The sequence below is a fragment of the Furipterus horrens genome, unplaced genomic scaffold, assembly GCF_987537825.1.
Source record: "Furipterus horrens unplaced genomic scaffold, mFurHor1.1.pri manual_scaffold_7, whole genome shotgun sequence".
Taxonomy (NCBI): domain Eukaryota; kingdom Metazoa; phylum Chordata; class Mammalia; order Chiroptera; family Furipteridae; genus Furipterus; species Furipterus horrens.
The window spans coordinates 57,404,918-57,425,599 of record NW_028327177.1 but is presented as its reverse complement, the minus strand read 5'-3'; the positions used below and the strand labels follow the sequence as shown (position 1 = coordinate 57,425,599).

The 20,682-nt window shown below is 39.8% G+C and overlaps 1 protein-coding gene and 1 pseudogene across 1 annotated transcript; one reads left to right on the top strand and one right to left on the bottom strand.

Moving 5' to 3' along the window:
* Positions 1 to 3,023: 3,023 nt before the first annotated feature.
* LOC150004497 (heterogeneous nuclear ribonucleoprotein C-like) lies at positions 3,024 to 5,986 on the bottom strand. Its single transcript, XM_090284907.1, is given in 3 exon segments — positions 3,024 to 3,720; positions 3,760 to 4,079; positions 5,900 to 5,986. Coding segments are annotated over 3 exon segments (975 nt in total). The 3' UTR covers positions 3,024 to 3,152.
* A 1,920-nt stretch (positions 5,987 to 7,906) lies between these two features.
* LOC150004496 (polyadenylate-binding protein-interacting protein 1 pseudogene) lies at positions 7,907 to 9,056 on the top strand (annotated as a pseudogene).
* The last annotated feature ends 11,626 nt before the right edge of the window (positions 9,057 to 20,682 follow it).

Sequence of the window (20,682 nt, the reverse complement as noted above, 5' to 3'; positions counted from 1 at the left end):
TGGCCCCTGCAGGCATGTGAGCTTTTTAGTTCCTTTATAAGAGCTCACTGCAGATGGGGAAACTGAGGAGCAGAGAGGCGAAGGCAACACTGCACAGTGGCATCTGAGAAATCATCCTGCCTGGGGAGGGTGTTGGTGCTTCAGGAATTTGGCAAGTGTGCACTGAGGGTCTGTCTCAATGATTCCTGGACAATTTATTATGCTTTTTTTTGTTTTTTGTTTTTCATGTTAAGGCAAGAAGATTGTAGAATCCAAAGAAGAAATTTCAGATTGTTATAGAACTGCTCTTATTCGAAGCTATAAAAAGGAACGGCACATTTTCTCAGCCTACTGAAATGATAACTGGGTTTTATTTCTGGAAAAAGTACTTCTCATTGTGTGAAAATTTAATGGTCTCTGAGTGACAGGGAATTTCCAAGTGGTTATCACTGGTTCTTCTCTGGCTACAGCAGAAGGCAGAAGTCAGGGCCAGGGCTCCCCTGCTTGGAGGCAGACAGGCAGGCAGAGCAAGCATCCCCCTCCACTGTGTGGGTACTGCCACTTGACAGCCAGAACTGCTCTGAACTCGGGGCAGGCAAAGGTAGCCAGAGCTGTAGGTATTAGTGCCAATACCAATATTAACCATGAACTTCTGTGGACCTGTGCTTTCGGTTTACCAATGTTTGAGCGACTCCATTAGGTCTTCCTCTATGATTTGGAATGAGCAGAGATTTCTTCCCACTTGGTGTGGAAGAAGATGACAATGCCAGCAGTCATTGTTCTCAGGACAACAGCTCCGGGGGCACTGAGCATAAGATCAGAAGGTGGTGGTAGGAAGAAACTCCATGGACTCAGGAAAGCAACACATTATCAGTTGCCTGTTTGCTTTGAGGCTGTGGCAGGTTAGGCAAGTGTAGAGAGGATGCAAATGCTGTTAGTCTGTTCCAAGAGCTTTCCTCATTGCAGACTGGATGGGCGAAATTAAGCCCTTGAGGGCCAGGCCTTTTGGTCTGAGTCCCTGGCACACAGATGGTGTCACAGCAGGGCCCACCCCCCTCCTGTTTGTGACACAAAGGTGATGAGGGCCTCCAGCTGCAGGATTATGTATGACACAATGCAAAAATTTCATCAGCACAACTGATCCTGTCCCTGCTCTGTACCCACTTATGCATGTTTCAGATGATGAGCTATGGATGGGCAGGGCTGTGCTGTGTGTGCTCTCACAGCTGGGCCTGCCTGCTATTATGTGCTGTTGGAGAAGCCATAGAAGAGGACCAGATTGGCTGACAGTCAGGATGCTGGAGTGGGTGACTTCCACTTAGCAGTACCTCAGACATACCATGAGAGGCTTTCAGTCCATGTTCATCAGTGGCCTCATTTTAAGACACCGTCAATAATTGTGGAATGTCTCCAACTCATTTCAATCACTCCTTAGGGTAAAGACATGGCCTAAGATTCTCCTTAAGTCATTTTGGGAAGTGGGAAAGATTTTTTTTTTCTAATGAGAATTGCATCCTACACAAACTCAGGAAGAAAAAATTAAGTGAAAAGAGCAAATATTCCTAATTCATTTTAAATTGAAGCCATGAATGAGCATAAGTAGGCAAACCCACACTTGCTTCCTGATGCTGCTTCTGAAAATAAGGACAATACTACATATACTACATATATATATTTCATGGAATACTAAAGTTGTCCAAGCTGTAAGAAACACTCAATCTGCCATCAGAAAACAGGAGTTTCAACAAATGTTATACTAGGGGAGAAGTTTAAGTCTGTAGGAGAAAAGACTTTGGCTCACCTGAAGGTAGATAGGCTAACAGGTATCACCTGGGCAGGTACTGGGGACTGTCGCAAGTCTCCAAATCCCCAGCTCTACCATCAGCCATGTGACTTACAGAGGACGATATGAATTGGCCTTTGTTCTAAATGAAAAGACTCTTCAAGGGTGCTCCCCATCACACTGTGAGGACCGTGGATTTGCATAATCATCTCCCTCCCCACAACTGTCACCCAATGATGCCTTATTCTCTTCTGCCCTGCACTCCTCACCTATAGCCATAGGTTCTCATTCACTTGTTGGTCAGCTTGGCCTGACAAAGGCCCGTGGGGAGGACACTGATGTTTGTGTGAAGCTGCTCTGCACCAAGCACTCTGTGTGTCTCACTGGATCTCATTCTAATGGGCAGGCTGGGTGGCACTGTTCTGAGTATTCCAACTGTGAGAAAATAGCACTTAGAGAGGTTAAGTTTTTAAGTCAAGGACTGCCTGGCTTATGTCACAACCAGGTTTCAAAGTCATGTTGACTTTAAGCCTAGTGTCCTTTTTATTGGCTTTGTTAAACAGTAAAGCGGTTGCTCCCTGACATTTGGGTGCTGCCTTGTGGTCCGCAAAGAGAAGAAGCAGCCTTAACCCACATGCCATATGGTCTCCCTCTAAGGGTTAAGAGGAATTGAGTATACTGATGTACTCACCATTCTGCATACTTTCAAGTTTGGCTTTTAATGAATGAAGGTTTTGAAGACAAAGTCAATACTGAGACCCCTATTGCAGCACGGTGGGTTATGGAAATGGCTGGAGCATCTGGGAATAGAGCAGAGCTTGGCTTCGTGCTGGGTGTGGTGTGGGTGCTGCCCATTCAGTGCACACAGCTGAGCATGTGGAATTCAGTCAGTCAATGAACATTTATTGGGCTCCGACTCTGTGCTTGGAGAGGTGCTGGGGCTTTGAAAGGAACATGCAGACACCTCTTTGGAGGAGACAGAATCTTTCAAACAGATCCAGAACAGAAGAATAGAGGTGGCCCATGCAGACTTGTGCTAGGCAGATAAGCTTCCACACTTCTGATATTTTAGAAGATTCTGTGTCAGAACTGTATTTTCTTCTTTTTTTTAAAAACCATACATCCTTTTTATTGTTAAGTTGTAAAGAGGTATCAAAATTAAAAGCAAAAATTACAGGGTAAGACTTAACTACTAGGAACATCAAAGGAAGTGAAAATGGGACTAGGCGCAGGACAATAGGAATTAGTGAACATGGGAGGAACAAGCATGGGGAGAACAGTGAGCATGTGCTGAAGATACTAGGGGAGAGGATCTGGTGAAAATTTTGATCTTAGACAAGCGCCTAGGTAAAGAAATAATAGGACAAGATTTCTAAACCCCACTATGTGCTTAAGAGTCATCCTCGCCATTGGCGCTGCCTCTGTCATCCTCTCCTTCCTCAGCCTCTTTTTCATCATCCTTGATCAACTCCAGCTGGTCATCCCCCCGATCTTCATTATCATCATCATCCAGTAGGTCCCCCTCCTCAGCAGAGTCATCTGCACCCCCCTCAGACTCCATCTTCACATTAGTCTCATCTTTCTTCAGGGAGCTGCTGCTCTGCTCCTCTTCTGACTTATCATTCTTCATCTCTACTCCTTGTTTGCTCTGCTCCTTTTCAATTTTTTCCAGGCTTTCCAGTAGAGAATCCACTTTTTGTTTTATCTGGGTCAATTCCTTCTTAACGGCCTGAAGATCATCTCCTTTCAACTTTCCAGACTTGGAAGAAGATCCTCTCTGTCCACTCTTAGAATTGAAGCCGCTTTTGCCCCTTCATGAAGTGTTTCCTGATACATGCTGGCGTTTCGAGGGCACTACAGCCCGAGCAATAGGAGGAGGAGGAGCAACACGTGCTGAGTAACTGTACATCCTGTCATAATAATCCTGTTGAAAATCATAGTGCAAGCCAAAGGAGGAGCTGAGTAGAGGGGACAGAGAAGGGTGTTCTGGTACTGACCCGTACATCTCTGCTGCAGATCGTTTCACACCTGCTTTTCCCCGGTTCACTTTTGGCTCTGCAGCCAGATTAATATCTAAAACCTGGCCAGCAATCACCCTGCCATCCTCTCCTGCCACTGCAGCCCGGGCATTTCTCTCATTAACATATTGAACAAAGGCAAAACCCTTATGAACTGAGCAACCCACAATTTTGCCGTATTTTGAGAAGATAGCCTCCACATCAGATTTCTTGACCACAAGAGTATTAAGATTTCCAATGAATACACGAGAGTTCATGGAGCGAGGGTCTGTGTTGTTGGTAACATTGCTGGCTATTGTCTTTGATGATAAGGTTCCTCACAAAGCCGAAACAGGAGAGAGAAGGGAGAAGAGATTCGATTCTGAATCTCCTACTCCCGGGTTCTAGGCGGAGAAGACAAATGCTGATCGAGGTCAGAAACACGGCCACAAATGCTCAGCCTGCGTCTCTGCACAAAAATCTCTTTTCTTCTTGATTGTATTTTTTCCATTACCATTTAACCTCCTTATATTCCCTCCCCCTGCAATCACCATAAGTAAATATTTCTGCTTTAATTTTTTAAAATTTATTGATTTTTTTAGAGAGAAAGGTGTGGGGGAGGGAGGGAGATAGAGAGAGAGAGGGATGTCAGTTTATTGTTCCACTTATTTATGCATTCATTAGTTGATTCTTGTATGTGCCCTGACCGAGGATTGAACCAGCAACCCTGGTGTATCGGGACAAAACTCCAAACAACTGTTTTAGAAAGCTGTTCTCTGTTGTATGTAGAACATCTTGCTATTATTAACTATTACGTATCACTCATGACAATTTACTAGTAACAATCATCTTCAGGGTGGAGATAAGAGTCACAAAAACCTCCAAAAATTGTAATCCTCCCCCCGCCCCCAGAAATAAAGCCAGTTAACATGCCAACAAGTACCCAGTACTCTCCCACGGCACACACCACCACTACCACGTTAGAACTGATGAAGAAAGTATAAAACTGAGCAGAAGATGCATATCAAAGAAAGTCACCAAAAGGCATATACCTTTGAAGGGGTGATGAGGAGATGTTTGGAATAGGGCTTTTCCCATAGAGCTATTTGCCTGAGAAAGATGGTCAGTGCCCTTTCCGCTAAGAACTTCAGTCAATTATTGTCACAGCTGCACCACTTAGATGCCAATTTATACTCAGATACTGCCAAAAGAAACAATTTTCACAAAATGCACCCACACTAATTCTCCAAAGACTCTCCGTTGTAACAGGCAAGTGGTCTCAGCTTCAAAGACTAAACAGACTGTATGATGCCAACAGGATGGCCTGAGAGTTCTTTACATATGAGCACATTGTTTTTGAACATTAAGGGGCCACCTTCCAAAGCCAAGAGAAGAGTGGGCAGGATGGGTCCCATCAACAAAAACTCCTAGGTCAGGTCACGATTCTCCTCCCAGGTGCACTGGGCTTGTAGGATGATTCATACCAGCAAGAATCAGGAGTGGAATTCTGAAGTTTGATTTGATTAAGATAGCATCTGACCTTATTTTATTTTATCTCCAATAATACAAATGCATATTTTCTCAAGCATTTGCTAGCCATATGTTCAGCAACACACATTTACAATAAAAATACAGTGAATAGCTTATTAGTTTATTCATTCAAATAATCTGTATTGAAAGCCCTTTTTAATTTGAGGGTCTTACTGACATAATTAGCAAAGGAAGAGTTTAGGAGAAAGAATGGAATTAAGAATGTTTCAGCATGAAGAGAGGTTAAGATTGGCTACAAGAGCAGGTCCTGGTTGATAAATTCAACTCAATTCAATTTCCAAGCATTCACCGAGAGACTTGTGTGTACCAGCACTGGGATAGGAAATGTTGTGGATACAAAAACACAAGGTAACTTCTGGAAGTCTGCAGTCTAAGACACATGTTAGTGAAAGTTCTGAATTGTTAGCTACAACCTCCTTCTCACGAAATATTTATTATTTTTGTCTTGGGCTGCCTTTGTGATGCTTCTCACTGTTAAGTACAATAGTGGAGATTGTAGTGTTTCCGATGTTGAAAGGTTAGCCAAGCATTTATTCATTCAATAAACATCCACTGAATAGCCTTTGTCTTCCAGGCACTGGACACTCACCTTGATGTAATCTTCAGCTTTTTTGGTACTAACAATAATTCCTGCATGTGATGCTTTTAGCTGTAACAGACATGCTTCTATATCCATGATGCCATTTGTTCTTTCAGCAGTCCTGTGAAGTTGGCAGGGTAGATATTACCAATGATGAAATTAAGACTCAGAAAGGTTAAGTGCCTGGCTCAAGGTCACACAGCCAGTGTGTAAAAAAAAAAAAAAGAAAGAAAGAAAGAAAGAAACTGGAAGCCTCTTTGATTTTATTATAAGTTTTTCTATATATCACAAACTTGCTATTGCTATTAATAGCTACCTTTTTTTTTTTTAGTGCTTGGAAGCAAGCAATAGGCAAAGTATTTTGTAGGTATTACACTTAAATCCTCATAATTACAATTTATGAGAAAGCCAAGACTTAGGTAAACTAATTTTCTCAAGGTCATACAGCTTAGAGGTCAAAGAAGTGACATTTCAGCCATTACCCTGCCCTGCTTTCCATTCCGGGGCACCCAGGTTCTTTTTGATGAACACATCATATAGGGAATGTTCAAGTTCCCCCTGATGAGGCCGTCTGGTCCATTAAGCATTGTGTGCATTGTGCACAGGGCTATACTTCTGAGGGCCCACTGAATGTTTTCATTTTAAGTTCATTTAAAGTCAGGAAAAAAATGGATGTAACAATTAATATATAACTCATTCCAATTAGTCTCTTTTAGAAACAAGATCCTTATTAGAATTAAAAAACATTATTGTGTAATAATAAATAAATTATTATATAATACAATTATTAATTTAATTAATAATTAGAAAATAAAACCAAAATCAACATCCACTGATTTGTAGACTATTATTTAATTTACCAATGCAGTTGAAAAATATAATTTTTAATATGTTTTCAGTGGAGGAAAAAACCCACAAAGACAAAAATACATGGGCCCCATGAAGGTCAAAAGGCAGTCTTGCTTCATTGCCGCCTTCTTAGTGTATATAAACCCTCCAAGAGGGTCTGTGAATTTTCCTTGTGCCTGCTTCTTTCCCCTCCCATGCTCAGAGGCACACATCCAATTCTCTCTGCCTCCCAAAGCCCCTAAAACCATCGTTATCACCACCCACAGAATGGGCAACTGAACCCTACCCAGTTCTTCTTCCTGGGCTGCTCCCTGAGTGGGTGTGTTTCCTCCCTGTCACACTGAGAGAACTAGTCCTGGCTTGGACTGGAGGGTCACCTTCCTGGGTGACCAATTTCTACCCTGAACTACTCTCCCCATCCCCTTTTATGGCCACCTGCCTAGTAAGTGAGGACTTTGAAGGAAGAAAGAGACAATTTCCCACTGAAAGCTGACTTGGTTATTGATGGGTGGTGGTGATATTGGGCATAGAGAGGAATCACATTTCAATCTTCAAGGGTCTGGATGGAGCTGCTCATAGACGCAGGTGTGTACCTTTGGTCCAAACATGCTCTTGACTCCTGAGACCATAAGTGTCCTCTGTTTTGGATGCTTTTACTTTTCTCACAAAATACATTCAGAACAATGGATTTTACATCTGTCTGTCTGGGCTGTAGTTCAGGCCACTAGGGCAGTATTTTTCAAATGTTTACTTAAAATAGACAGTTAAGGTTCAAGGAGTCTCTTTTAGTAATGAGATCCTTATTAGAATTAGAAAACATTATTGTGCAATAATAAATTAATTATATGATACAACTATTAATTTAATTAATAATTAATTAAAAAATAAGACCAACCTCAACTTATTTGCAGACTATTATTTCATTGACCAATGACATGGATATCTGCCATGTTCATATTATTCATTGTAAAGAATTAGACAGAGGACTTCTGGCCAAGATGGAGGCATAGACAGACATGCTGCATCTCCCTCCACAACTAAGAAGGAATACAACTACCTCAAAACTAGAAACAACCAGAAGTTCCAGAAAATCAAACTACATGGAAGTCCAGCAAACAAAGATATAAAGAAGAACAAGTGAGGCCCCAGGACAGCATCTCCCAGCAGAACTCGGAGTCTGTGATGGCTAAACCCCAGGTGGTTGTGGCTCCTGTATTAATGCCCAAGCTGTCTGTGAACGCTCCTGAGTTTTACCCTTTGGGCTATTCTAACTATGCAGACGCCTATGAGGACGGCTGTAAGGATTATCCCACTCTGTCAGGACATGTTCAGGACTTTTTGAATCATCTTACAGAGCAGACTGGAAGTTTTGAAACTGACATTGAACAGTTTGCAGAGACCCTGAATAGCTGGGTTACAACCAACGATGCTTTGCAAGAACTTGTGGAACTAATCTATCAACAGGCTACATCTATTCCAAACTTTTCCTACATGGGAGTTTGGCTGTGTAATTACCTTCCCATCATCTGATAACCAGCTCACAGAGTGGCACCTTCCACCAGTTGCTGCTTCAAAGATGTCAGACTGAATATGAACGTAAAGATCAAGCTGCAAAGGGAGATGAAGCAACTCGAAAACAGTTCCATGCATTTGTGCTCTTTCTGGGAGAACTTTATCTTAACCTGGAGATCAAAGGAACAAATGGACAGGTTACAAGAGCAGATATTATTCAGGATGGTCTCCAGGAGCTACTGAATGCCCCCTTTTCTAACCCTGTGGATGATAACTTGATTTGTTTAGTGAAATTACTGAAGTTGACAGGGTCAGTTTTGGAAGATGCCTGGAAGGAAAAAGGAAAGACCGACATGGTAGAAATTATTCAGAGGGTTGAGAACATTGTCCTGGACGCACATTGCAGCAGAGAGGTAAAACAGATGCTCCTGAAGTTTGTAGAGCTCCAGTCAAGTAACTGGGGCAGAGTCCATGTAACCTCAATGTACAGAGAAGCAACACCTGAAAATGATCCTAACTATTTTATGAATGACCCAACATTTTATACATCTGATGGCGTTCCTTTCATGGCTGCTGATCCAGATTACCAAGAAAAATATCAAGAATTACTTGAAAGAGAAGACTTTTTTCCAGATTATAAAGAAAATGGAACAGATTTATCAGGGGCTAGTGACCCACACTTGGATGATATTGATGATGAGATGGGCCCAGAGACAGAAGAAACTTATGAAAAGTTTTGTTTGGAATCAGAGTGTAAGCAAAAACAGTAAAGTTAAATTTCAACATATCAGTTTTATAGAGCAGTTTAGGTTATGATGATTTAGCAGAACACAGAAAAGCAAGAAAGTGTGTCACTTATACCAAGTTAAGGATGTTTAGTTACGTTACTAATGTATACAACTTTAATTTTGTTTAACACTATCTGCCAAAATGAACTTTATTCCTTATAACCTAAAGTGTGTGTGTGTGTGTGTGTGTGTGTATATCGTCGTCGTCGTCGTCGTCGGCAGCCGTCCGTCTCGAGAGACGATGGTGTAGCTTCTTAAGAGTCTATCTGCACTCTCCATTGAAGCTGAAGCTACAGAGCCTCGATGAAGCTACAGAGCCTGGGCAGGGTGATATGGGGGGTCTGCTGTTGCCCATGCAGCAGATCCCCCCTCTCTTCGCAGCTGAAGGATCCAAGGGAAAGACGGAGTCAATACAGCTTGGCTTCAGGTGCGCCGCAGGAGTTGCCGGTGTTGACTACAACGTCAAACCGCCTTAGGGACTCCGGCTCCGGATTTTCTGTCGGGGTTTACTCCCTTAGCCTTTCCCCTGAAGAGGTATGCCGCAAGGCAGCGGAGGTTTTTTGGAATCAGAGTTTTCCTTCTCTGATGTGCCCTGACTGGAAGATCGAACCAGCGACACTTAGCTCGCAGGCCGACGCTCAATCCACTGAGCCAAACCAGCCAGGACAGTGTGTGTGTATATATATATATAATACTTTATTATGCACAGTTAATTCCACTGTTTTGGCTGCAATAAAATATATTTTGAAATAAAAAAAGAATTAGACAAAATTTTTATGTGAATCCTCATGTCATCCTTGTTAGGGAAAAGATGGAGAGAAGATAATAGCCAGGTAATGTTGAAACATACCTAGACCATGTAGCCAATGTTTTTCTGCTTCAATTTAGAAAAAAACAGAAGTAATGTCATCTTCATTTGACTTAAAAGAAAAAGTCTTAGAAATGGGGATGCTGTCACTGGATGGATGATTCAGGGCATACCATGTCAACTATGGGCTAACAGCTTACTTCAAATGTGAGCAGATTTATTGGGCTTGCCTTACTGAATCTCTAACAAGCAAGAGTGAAAGCTGTATCCCAACTCAGTAGCCTGTAACACTGTGAGCCACTTTTTCTAAAGATCTTTTTTCAGAGCACAGACTCATTGACTAATTTAAGTTTAAACAAGAGCAACTGTTTATTGTCAAGAAGAAAACCTGTGGCCTGCAGCTTTTAGATCTGCTCACAAAGTACTTACAGCCTAAAACAAAGGTAAGAACAGTTCCCAATAAAGTGAGTAAATATTCATAGCTGGAGCTACCTAACTTTCATTTCAAGCCAAGTGCTTCACAATATGATGTTTAGTGATATATTAACTAGGTGTAACATGTATGTAGAATGATGGCTGCAACAAAGGAAAATAAAGAGGCTTATAAATGGATGACTAACATATTACCAAGCCGTTGACTAACTCATCCATTCATCATTATTTATTAAGCTCTTACTCTACACCAGGCAGATATAGTACTAGACATAATAGTTGGGGATATGAAAATTCCTTGGGTTTCTGAGCTGAAGGACCCAGTACCTGTCCTCAAGGAGCATGTCCTTTGTGAGGATGTGCAGTACTGGTGTATGGAGGACAGGTGTATAAATGACATGCATATGGAGAAGGCTATGAGAGCACAGAGAAAGGCACCAAGCATACACCACAGTTCTGGGTGGTTTCCAGGAGAAGATGACACTTGACCTGAATCAGTTTCAAGGCTGGCAATTGATTGACTTGAGAGTACCATCCCTTTTTTGAACATTTTTATAGGATATTTTAATCACTTAAAGTGTATAATGTCAAGAAAGGGTTGCTAGTAAAGAGCCAGCTTTACAAAAATTAAATTTATTAGGATGACATTGGTTAATAAGATTATATAGGTTTCAAGTGTATGTTTCTATGATACATGATCTGTATATTGCATTTTGAGTCCACCATCCAAAATCATATCATCTTCTATCACCATTGAAGGACACTTTGGTTGTTTCTATGTCTTGGGCACTGTGAATTATGCTGCAATGAACATAAGGGTGCATATATCTTTGTGAATAAGTGTTTTCAATTCTTTTTAGGTAGATACCCAGAAGAGGGATTGCTGGGTCATGAAGTGACTCCATGATAATTTTTTGAGGAACCCTCAAACTGTTTTCCATAGTGGCTTTACCAGTTTACATTCCCACCAAGAGTGAATGAGAATTTCTTTTTCTCCACAACCTCTTCAACACTTGTTTTTTATTTGTTTTGCTGATAATAGCTCTTCTAACAGGTTTGAGGTTGTATTTCATTCTAGTTTTGATTTGCATTTCCCTAATAGCTAGTGAAGTTGATCATATGAATACAAATGTAAAAAATGTAAGCAAAATAATAGCAAAACAAACATATTAAAAAAATACATCACAACCAAGTAAGGTTCATTCCAGAGGCACAAGGATGTTTCAACACACACACAAATGAATCAATGTGAAACATCATGTTAACAGAAAAAGGAAAAAGATCACATGATCCTATCAATAGATGCAGAAAAAGCATTTGATAAGATACAACATCCATTCATGATTAAAACACTCAATAGAATGGGTATAGAAGGAAAGTACCTCTCAACATGTTAAAGGCTATATATGACAAACAGTTAATATCATACTACATGGTGAAAAATTGAAATCTTTCCCTTTAATATCAGGAACAAAGAAAGGATGTCCACTCTTATCATTTTTATTCCACATAGTACTGAAAGTCCTAGGCAGAGCAATCAGGCAAGATGAAGAAATAAAGATCATCCAAATTGGGAATGAAGAAGGAAAATGGTCACTTTTTGCAGATGACATGATTCTTTATATGCTAAAGCATCCATCAAAAAACTATTACAGATGATCCAAGATGGTGGTGGAGTAAGTGGAAGCTACACTAACTTCCTCCCAGGACCAATCTGGAATTGTAACTTAATTGTGGAGAAATCATCTGGAGCAACCAACTGAACACTAGCTGGAGAGAAGTCTTATAACCACAAAGAGACAGAAAAGGCCACTTCATCACAATGTGACCAGTAGGAAGTGTGGAGATGTGAAAGGGCTGGCCCAGCTCCCACAGGTGGCAGCTGAAGGGACTGAGAAACAGTTCAGCAGCTGGGGGTTCCCCTAGAGAAGTGCAGGGTCTAAACCCCAAGCTGGTCTTCCCAGCCTACAGCAAGAGAGGGGAAAGTAAAATAGCACCCAGCTGTGAAAAGCGAAAGGCCACGGGTTTTTGTTGGCCTGAAAGAAACAGCTGGAGTCAAAGAACTCTTAAATGGATCACATACAAAAATATTTTGGCACCCACTTACCCTGGGATCAAGCAGAGGGAGGGCATAGAGGACTAGAGATGCTTGGGGAGAATTTGGGGTGGTGGCTTTGAGGAGAGAACTGAGGGAGCAGCCAACCAGGTCCCAGTGCTGACTCATTCCCCATACTGCAGGCAGACAATTCCCCTCCAAGTGGTGTCAGTCTGAAGGGAAGCAAAAGCCCCACCTTCAGGAATTAATCTACTCTACCCTCGGTGCTTAAGCTTGATGGCTGATCACAGATTGAACAGATTAACAACTAAAGGAGACAGACAAAGGCAGTAGATCTCTGGTAGTCTCCAACATGCTGCCTAGGCCCAGACTGGGACATGATCTGACGACATCAGGGACAGATCCAGGAAGTGAAGATCAACTAAGAACAAGCAACAATCAAGAAGAGTCACAAAAATGGGGAAACAGAGAAACAGCCCCCCATCAAAAGGAAAGGAGGAATCGCCAGAAAGAGTGCTAAATGAAATAGAGGGAAACAAACTATCAGACATGAAATTCAAAACATGGATTATAGGGAAGCTCAATGTGCTCAGAGAGCTCAAAGAAAACTACAAGAACTCCAGGGAAACCACAAAGAACTTATTGAGAATTATACCAGCCTGAAAAAAGACATGGAAACTATCAATAAGAACCAGGAGGAAATGAGGAATACAATTTCTGAATTGAACAACACAGTTAAAACAATCAAAAGCAGGCTAGAGGAAGCAGAAGATCAGCTCAACAAGCTGGAGGACAATGTAGAAAAAGAATTTCCAGACAGTGCAACAAAATGAATAAAGACTGAAAAAAGAATAAAGAGGTTTTAAGAGAGCTGCAGGACAACATAAAACATAATAATATCTGTATCATAGGAATACCAGAAAAAGAAAAAGAGGAGCAAGGGATAGAAAACCTGTTTGAAAAAGTAATAACAGAAAACTTCCCTAACTTGATGAGAGAAAAATTCACACAAGTTCACGAAGCAAACAGGGTCCCAACGAAGATGAACCCCAACAGGCTCACTCCAAGACACAGCATAATTAAAAAGGCAACATTGAAAGATAAAGAGAGAGTCATAAAAGCAGGAAGAGAGAAACAGCTAATAACCTATAAGGGAGCTCCAATAAGGCTATCATCATATTTCTCAACAGAAACCCTACAAGCCAGAAGGGAATGGCAAAAAATATACCAAGCAATGAAAAACAAAGGCCTACAACCAAGAATACTCTATCCAGCAAGGCTCATATTCAAAATAGAAGGTGAAATAAGGTGCTTCCCAGACAAAGGAAGGCTAAAAGAATACATCTCCGCCAAACCAGCACTGCAAGAGATGCTAAAGGGTCTGCTTTAAGAAGATGAAGAAACAGAGAGAGACAAAGATGAACACAGGCACAAAGGGGAAAAATGACTATGAACAAGTACCTATCAATAATAACCTTAAACATAAATGCGTTAAATGCATCAATCAAAACACATAGGGTAGCTGAATGGATTAGAAAGCATGACCCACATATATGCTGTTTACAAGAGACTCACCTTAGAACAAAAGATCTACACAGACTGAAAGTGAAGGGATAGAAAAAAATATTTCAAGCAAATGGACATGAAAAAAAGCTGTGGTAGCAATACTTATATCAGACAAAACAGACTTCACAGGAAAGCTATAAAAAGAGATAAGAAGAGACAAAGAAGAATATTTCGTAATACTTAAGGGAACAATCCATCAAGATGATATAACCCTTGTAAACATATATGCATCCAACATAGGAGCACCCAACTATATAAGAAAAATTTTGAAAGACTTCAGGAAGGATATGGACAGCAACATACTCATAATAGGGAACTCTAACACCCCATTGTGAACAATGGACAGATTTTCGAAGCAAAGAAACATCAAGGATATTGAAGCATTGAACAACACTCTAGATCAAATGGACTTAGTTGATATATATAGAACTTTTCACCCCAAAGAAGCAAAATATACATTCTTTTGAAGTGCACATGGAACATTCTCAAAGATAGACCATGTGGTAGGACACAAAACAAGCTTTAACAAATTCAAGAGAATAAAAACTATATCAAGCATCTTCTCAGATCACAGTGCCTTGAAACTGGAAATCATCCTCAAGGAAAAACCCCCAAAACATTCAAACTCATGAAGAATGAGTAACATGCTATTAAATAATGAATGGGTTAACAATAATCTCATGGAAGAAATAAAAAATTTCTGGAAACAAAGGATAACGAACACACAACAACCCAAAATCTATGGGATACAGTGAAAGCAGTCCGGAGAGGAAAGTTCATAGCAATACAGGCCTACCTAAAAGAGATAGCAGAATCTCAAATAAAAATACTAACCCTACAGCTACAAGAACTAGAGGAACAACAACAAAGCCCAAAGCGAGAAGAGAAAGGAAATAATCAATATCAGAACAGAATTAAATGACAGAGCAACTAAACAAACAATTCAAAAGATCAATAAAACCAAGAGCTGATTCTTTGAAAAGATAAACAAAATTTACAAGCCTTTAACAGACTCATAGAGAAAAAGAGAGAGAACACAAATAAACAAAACCAGAAATGAAAGAGGAGAAATCACAACCAATACCACAGAAATACAAAGGATTGTAAGAAATTACTACGAACAACTGTATCACAAGAAATTTGACAACCTAGATGAAATGGACAAAGTTCTGGAAACATATCATCTTCCAAAACTAAATCAAGAAGAAGCATAAAGCCTGAACAGGCCAATAACAAATAGTGAAATTGAAGCAGTAATAAAAAAACTTATGGCACACAAAAGCCCCAGACCAGATAACTTCACAGGTGAATTTTACAAAACATTTAGGAAAGAATTAACTCCTATCTTTCTCAAACTAGTCCAAAAAATCCAAGAAGAGGGAAGACTCCCAAACCTTTCTTTGAAGCCAATATTACCCTAATTCCAAAGCCAGGTCAAGACACAACAAAGAAAGAAAACTACAGGCCAATATCGTTGATGAACATAGATGCTAAAATTCTCAACAAAATATTGGCAAACCAGATCCAGCAATACATTAAAAATATCATACACCACGATCAAGTGGAATTCATCCCAGGCATGCAAGGATGATTTAATATTCACAAATCTATAAATATAACACACCACATAAACAAAATGCAGGACAAAAACCACATGGTCATATTCATATATGCAGAAAAAGCATTTGATAAAGTACAAAACCCATTTATGATTAAAACACTCAGCAAAATGGGAATACAGGGAGCATACCTCAACATAATAAGGGCTATATACAAGAAACCTGAAGCCATCCTGATACTCAATGGGCAAAAACTGAAAGCATTCCCCCTAAGATCAGGAACAAGACAAGGATGTCAATTCTCCCCACTTCTATTCACTATAGTCTTGGAAGTTCTCCCACAGCAATCAGACAAGAAAGAGAAATAAAGGGCATCCAAATTGTAAGAGAGGAAGTAAAACTGTCAATATTTGCAGATGACATCATAGTGTACATAGAAAACCCTATAGACTCCACGAAAAACTACTTGACCTAATAGGTGAGTTTGTCAAAATAGTAGGATACACAATCAGTATTCAGAAATCGAAGGCATTTTTGTAAGTCAACAATAAAATATCAGACATAGGAACTAGAAAAAAAATCCCATTTACTATAGCAAAAGAAAAATAAAGTACTTAGGAATAAACTTAATCAAGGAGGTAAAAGACCTGTACTCAGAAAACTACATAACACTGAAGAAATAAATTAAGGAAGATACAAATAAATGAAAGCATATACCATGTTCATGGATGCAGAGAATCAATATCATTAAAGTGTCCATACTACTCAAAGCAATTTATAGATACAACACAATCCCTATTAAAACACCAATGACATATTTCACAGATCTAGACCAAATACTTCAAAAATTTATATGGAACCAAAAAGACCTCAAATAGCCACAGCAATCTTGAGAAAGAACACAGTAGTAGGAATCACAATACCTGATATCAATATACTACAAAGCCACTGTAATCAAAACAATCTGGTACTAGCATAAGAACAGACATATAGATCAATGGAACCAAGTAGAGAACCCAGGAATAAACCCAGGTCTATATGGTCAACTAATATTTGACAAAGGGGGAAGGAACATAAAATGGAGTGAAGAGACTCTTCGACACATGTGTTGGGAATACTGGACAGGGACATGCAAAAAAATGAAAGTAGACCATCATCTTACACCGCACACCATAATAAAGTCAGGATGGACCAAAGACTTAATTGTAAGCTGTGACACCACAAAAGTCCTAGAGGAAAACATAGACAGGGAAATTTCAGATATCCCAAGGAGCAATTTTTTTCACCGATATATCTCCTAAGGCAAGGGAAATAAAGCAAAGAATAAACAAATGAGACTACATCAAACTAAAGAGTCTCTGCTCGGCAAAAGAAAACATTAGCAAGATGAAAAGGGAACCAACCAAATGAAAAAATATATTTGCCAATATATTTGACAAGGGTTTGATGTCCAAAATATATGAAGAACTCATACGACTCAACACCAAGAAGACAGACAGCCCAATTAAAAAATGGGCAATAGACCTGAACAAACACTTCTCCAAAGAGGGCATACAGAGGGTCCATAAGCATATAAGAGAATACTCAACATCATTGGCCATCAGAGAGATGCAAATAAAAATGATAATGAGATACCACCTCACACCAGTCAGAATGGCCATCATCAACAAATCAAGAAAAAACATGTGCTGGTGAGGATGTGGAGAAATGGGAACCCCAGTGCACTGTTGGTGGGAATGCAGACTGGTGCAGCCACTATGGAAAACAGTATGGAATTTCCTTAAAAAACTGAAAATGGAACAGCCTATGAACCAGCAATTCCATTGCCAGGGTTATATCTAAAGAACCCTGAAACATGAACTCAAAAGAACCTATGCACCCCTATGTTCATAGCATCACTATTTACAATAGCCAAGTACTGGAAACAACCTAAGTGCCCATCTGTGGATGAGTGGATCAAAAAACTGTGGGACGTTTACACAATGGAGTACTATGTAGCAGAAAGAAAGAAGGAACTTCTACCATTTGCAATTACTTGGATGGAACTAGAGAGAATTATGCTCAGTGAAATAAGCCAGTCAATGAAAGAAAAATACCATATGATATCACTTAATACAGGAGACTAATAAACAACATGAACAAATGAGCAAAACTGAACCAGAGGCATGTAAACAAGGAGTAGACTAACAGTGACAAGGGGGTAGGAGAGATGGAGAGAAGGGGGGTAAGTAGGGGAAGGGTCTAGTCAAAGAACATGTATAAATGACCCATGGACATGGACAATGGGGTGGGGATTGACTGTGGGAGAAGGGGTGGACAGGGCATGGGGAATCAATGGGGGAATAAGTGGGACAAAGGTAATAGAAAAACAAACAAACAAAATTTTTTAGTGGGTGGAAAAAATGAAAGCAAAATAAATTAAAAAATGAGCCAGCAAATACTCCCTCCCCACAAAAAACTCCTCACATGTAAGAAAGTGAACAGCAAAAAAATGTAAAGTATGGAAATGCAATATTAGTGACTATTAGAAGGACAAGGATTTTCCTTCAAAATGTGTATTTTTCTCCCTACCTGATCCCTCTAGAATTTGGCATTCTGAAGAAGTAATTAATGACATAAGGTTCTTTGCATAAAACTAATGAGACCAATTGTTAATACAGGTTTTGTTGATGAAGACTTTGACTGGAATGTCATGCCTAAAGGAGACATGCTTGGGCTCTGGTTGTTACCAAGAAGCCCTGAGGAACAGGGATTGAATTTTGAAGGTAATAAAAGCCCACGGGAAAAAAGACCTGGTACCTTGGTTGGTTGTGTGGTTCATGGCAATCATTCCAGGAAAGGAATGAAGGTTGTTTTTCTGAAAGATGGCTAGAAGGGACCTTAAGGCACAATTGAAAACCTGAAGGACTTGGAAAAAGACATGTATTTACAGGCAAGGCTGAATGGCAGTTATGTGGCTCACCTTCTGTGCCCTGAAGGGCAGACTGACAGTCACCTAAAGATTCCTTGTGTAAGTTCCAGCAAAGCAGACTTAAAGATCATATGTGACCATTTGCTGCTCTTATTGTGTTTATGCAAATGAACAGGATAAATTAAAAATGGACTTAGGCAGTCTCTTTAATGACAAGGAGGGTAATCTTTGGGAGAAAAATCGTGATTCAAGGAAAATCACAATGCTCAGTGGTAGGCTATAAACTAGTGCAGGTAACTGTCTTTAAAGTTTATTTTCATTTAAAGTTTGTTTTCATTTGAAAGTTAAACTAGGTCTGTGACATCATCAAAGATGCTTAATTTACAGGCAAGAGGAATGTCAAATGCCTTGCAACTGGATGTCTTTTCAATAAGACAGTCTTGCAGATTTAGAGACTGGTTTGTGGATTATGTTGCATAAATTAACATGTGTGTTCTGTTTTCATAGGTCATAAGCCTATGATCTCATTACTTGATTGATTGTCTGCACTTAATCCTGTCTGTATCACCACCTCCTGAGACTCAAAGGTTTGGCTGAACTAAGTGGTTGGGTTGGGGAAGTATGGGGTGGTCTGTGGGCTTCACTTTAAAACTGGTTTCTATTTTCTATCCTAATGGCTTAGACAGAAGGGGCCCAGGGGTCTGAGAGGGGGGAAACCTAAAATATTCCCCTAAGCCAAAACTAAGTATAATGGGCAAAAGGGCTTTGGGCAGTTGTGACGTGCCTTGCACACCTTCCTCCAAAGACTTTTTTTTTCCCTAATGTGGGATATTGAAAAATTAATCCCTGTGTTTTGTCATCTAGTGGTTATGGATTGAATGTTGCCTTTTAACCCTGTTGCCAAATCTGTTGCCCCCAGAATACAACAAGGATGCCAGCCTGTTAAATCAAGCATGCCGTGATCCGGGGACACCCAACTGACCTGGAGTCTGCAAGATCCTTCCCCATGTGAGAAGGCTACCCTCCCCTCTACACCCCCATCTTATTAGGCATTTCTGGATCCAAGGGTAGGTAGGATGATGACCATGTCCAGCTTGAAGCAGCTAGAGGAGCATGAGACCTTCACCCACTGTCCTTTATAAGATTACAAAGGGTCTTAAGTCTGAGAGAGAGAAATTGTTACACCCTGAAAAACTAAATAAATAAATAAGTTTAAAAAATCTGTTACAAATAATAGAGAAATACAGTAAAGTTACAGGGTACAAAATCAATGTACAACAATTCACTATATCCCTAACAATAAAATTTCAGAAAGGGAAGTGAAAAAACAAAACAAAACAAAAACCACCAATTCCTTTTGCAATTGCAACAAAGAATAAAGTACCTAGGAATAAACTTAACAAACAATGCAAAGGACTTATACACTGAAAACTACAAAGTGTTATTTTAAAAAGATTAAAAAAGACACAATGAAATGGAAAGATAATCTGTATTCATGGATTGGAAGTCAATATAATTAAAATGTCGACATAACCCAAGCAATATATAGATTTAATGCAATTTTTAAAGTAATACAAAAAGAAAATCATCAGATTTGTATAGAACCACATAGGACCCTGAAGAACCAAAGCAATCCCACCCTTTTTAAAAATAATATTTTCTTACTTGCTTTAAAGTATTAAAATAAATGAGATGGGAATTCCGCTTGTCTTGTAAAAAATAATTCATAAAGTGGAAGGTGTCAGTAATACCAATGTGGTTGCTTGCAGGAAGTACACCCACTTAAGCAGATCCTGAGAGGTCTAAGACTGTTATCCTGACATAAGTATGTTCCAAAAGGGATTGTACTATGTGAAATGTGTTCAATCTAAGCAACTGTAGTGACAAGAAAATTCCAAGTCTTCCTTGTAAGCCATTTAACTCTCTGAGTCAAGTGCTTCTGAGAAGAAAAACTTGATAATTTCAGGGTCCCGTATTGCATTTGTTATGCAAAGATGTTCAGTAGAAATTTAAACTGGGTAATTGAACCCACTATAGAAATAATCTTTGCAAATGCACTTAAACGATGTTTTCCATCTTCTAAGACTTTTCCTACAGGGGACTACTGAGTTGGGAGCCTGACACTGTTTGGAGTGTTAGTGTTTCTGTTTTTCTGTAGAATGCTCTTGGTATTAAGTGGGACTGGGAAGGAGCTTTGCCAGTTGCAACTAGGAAGAGCTATGTGAGTGGGATTAACACAGTCCATGTTTCAAATAATATTGTTTTAAATCACAATGTTCAGATACCCAGACTTATTTGATGGCTTTTCCAT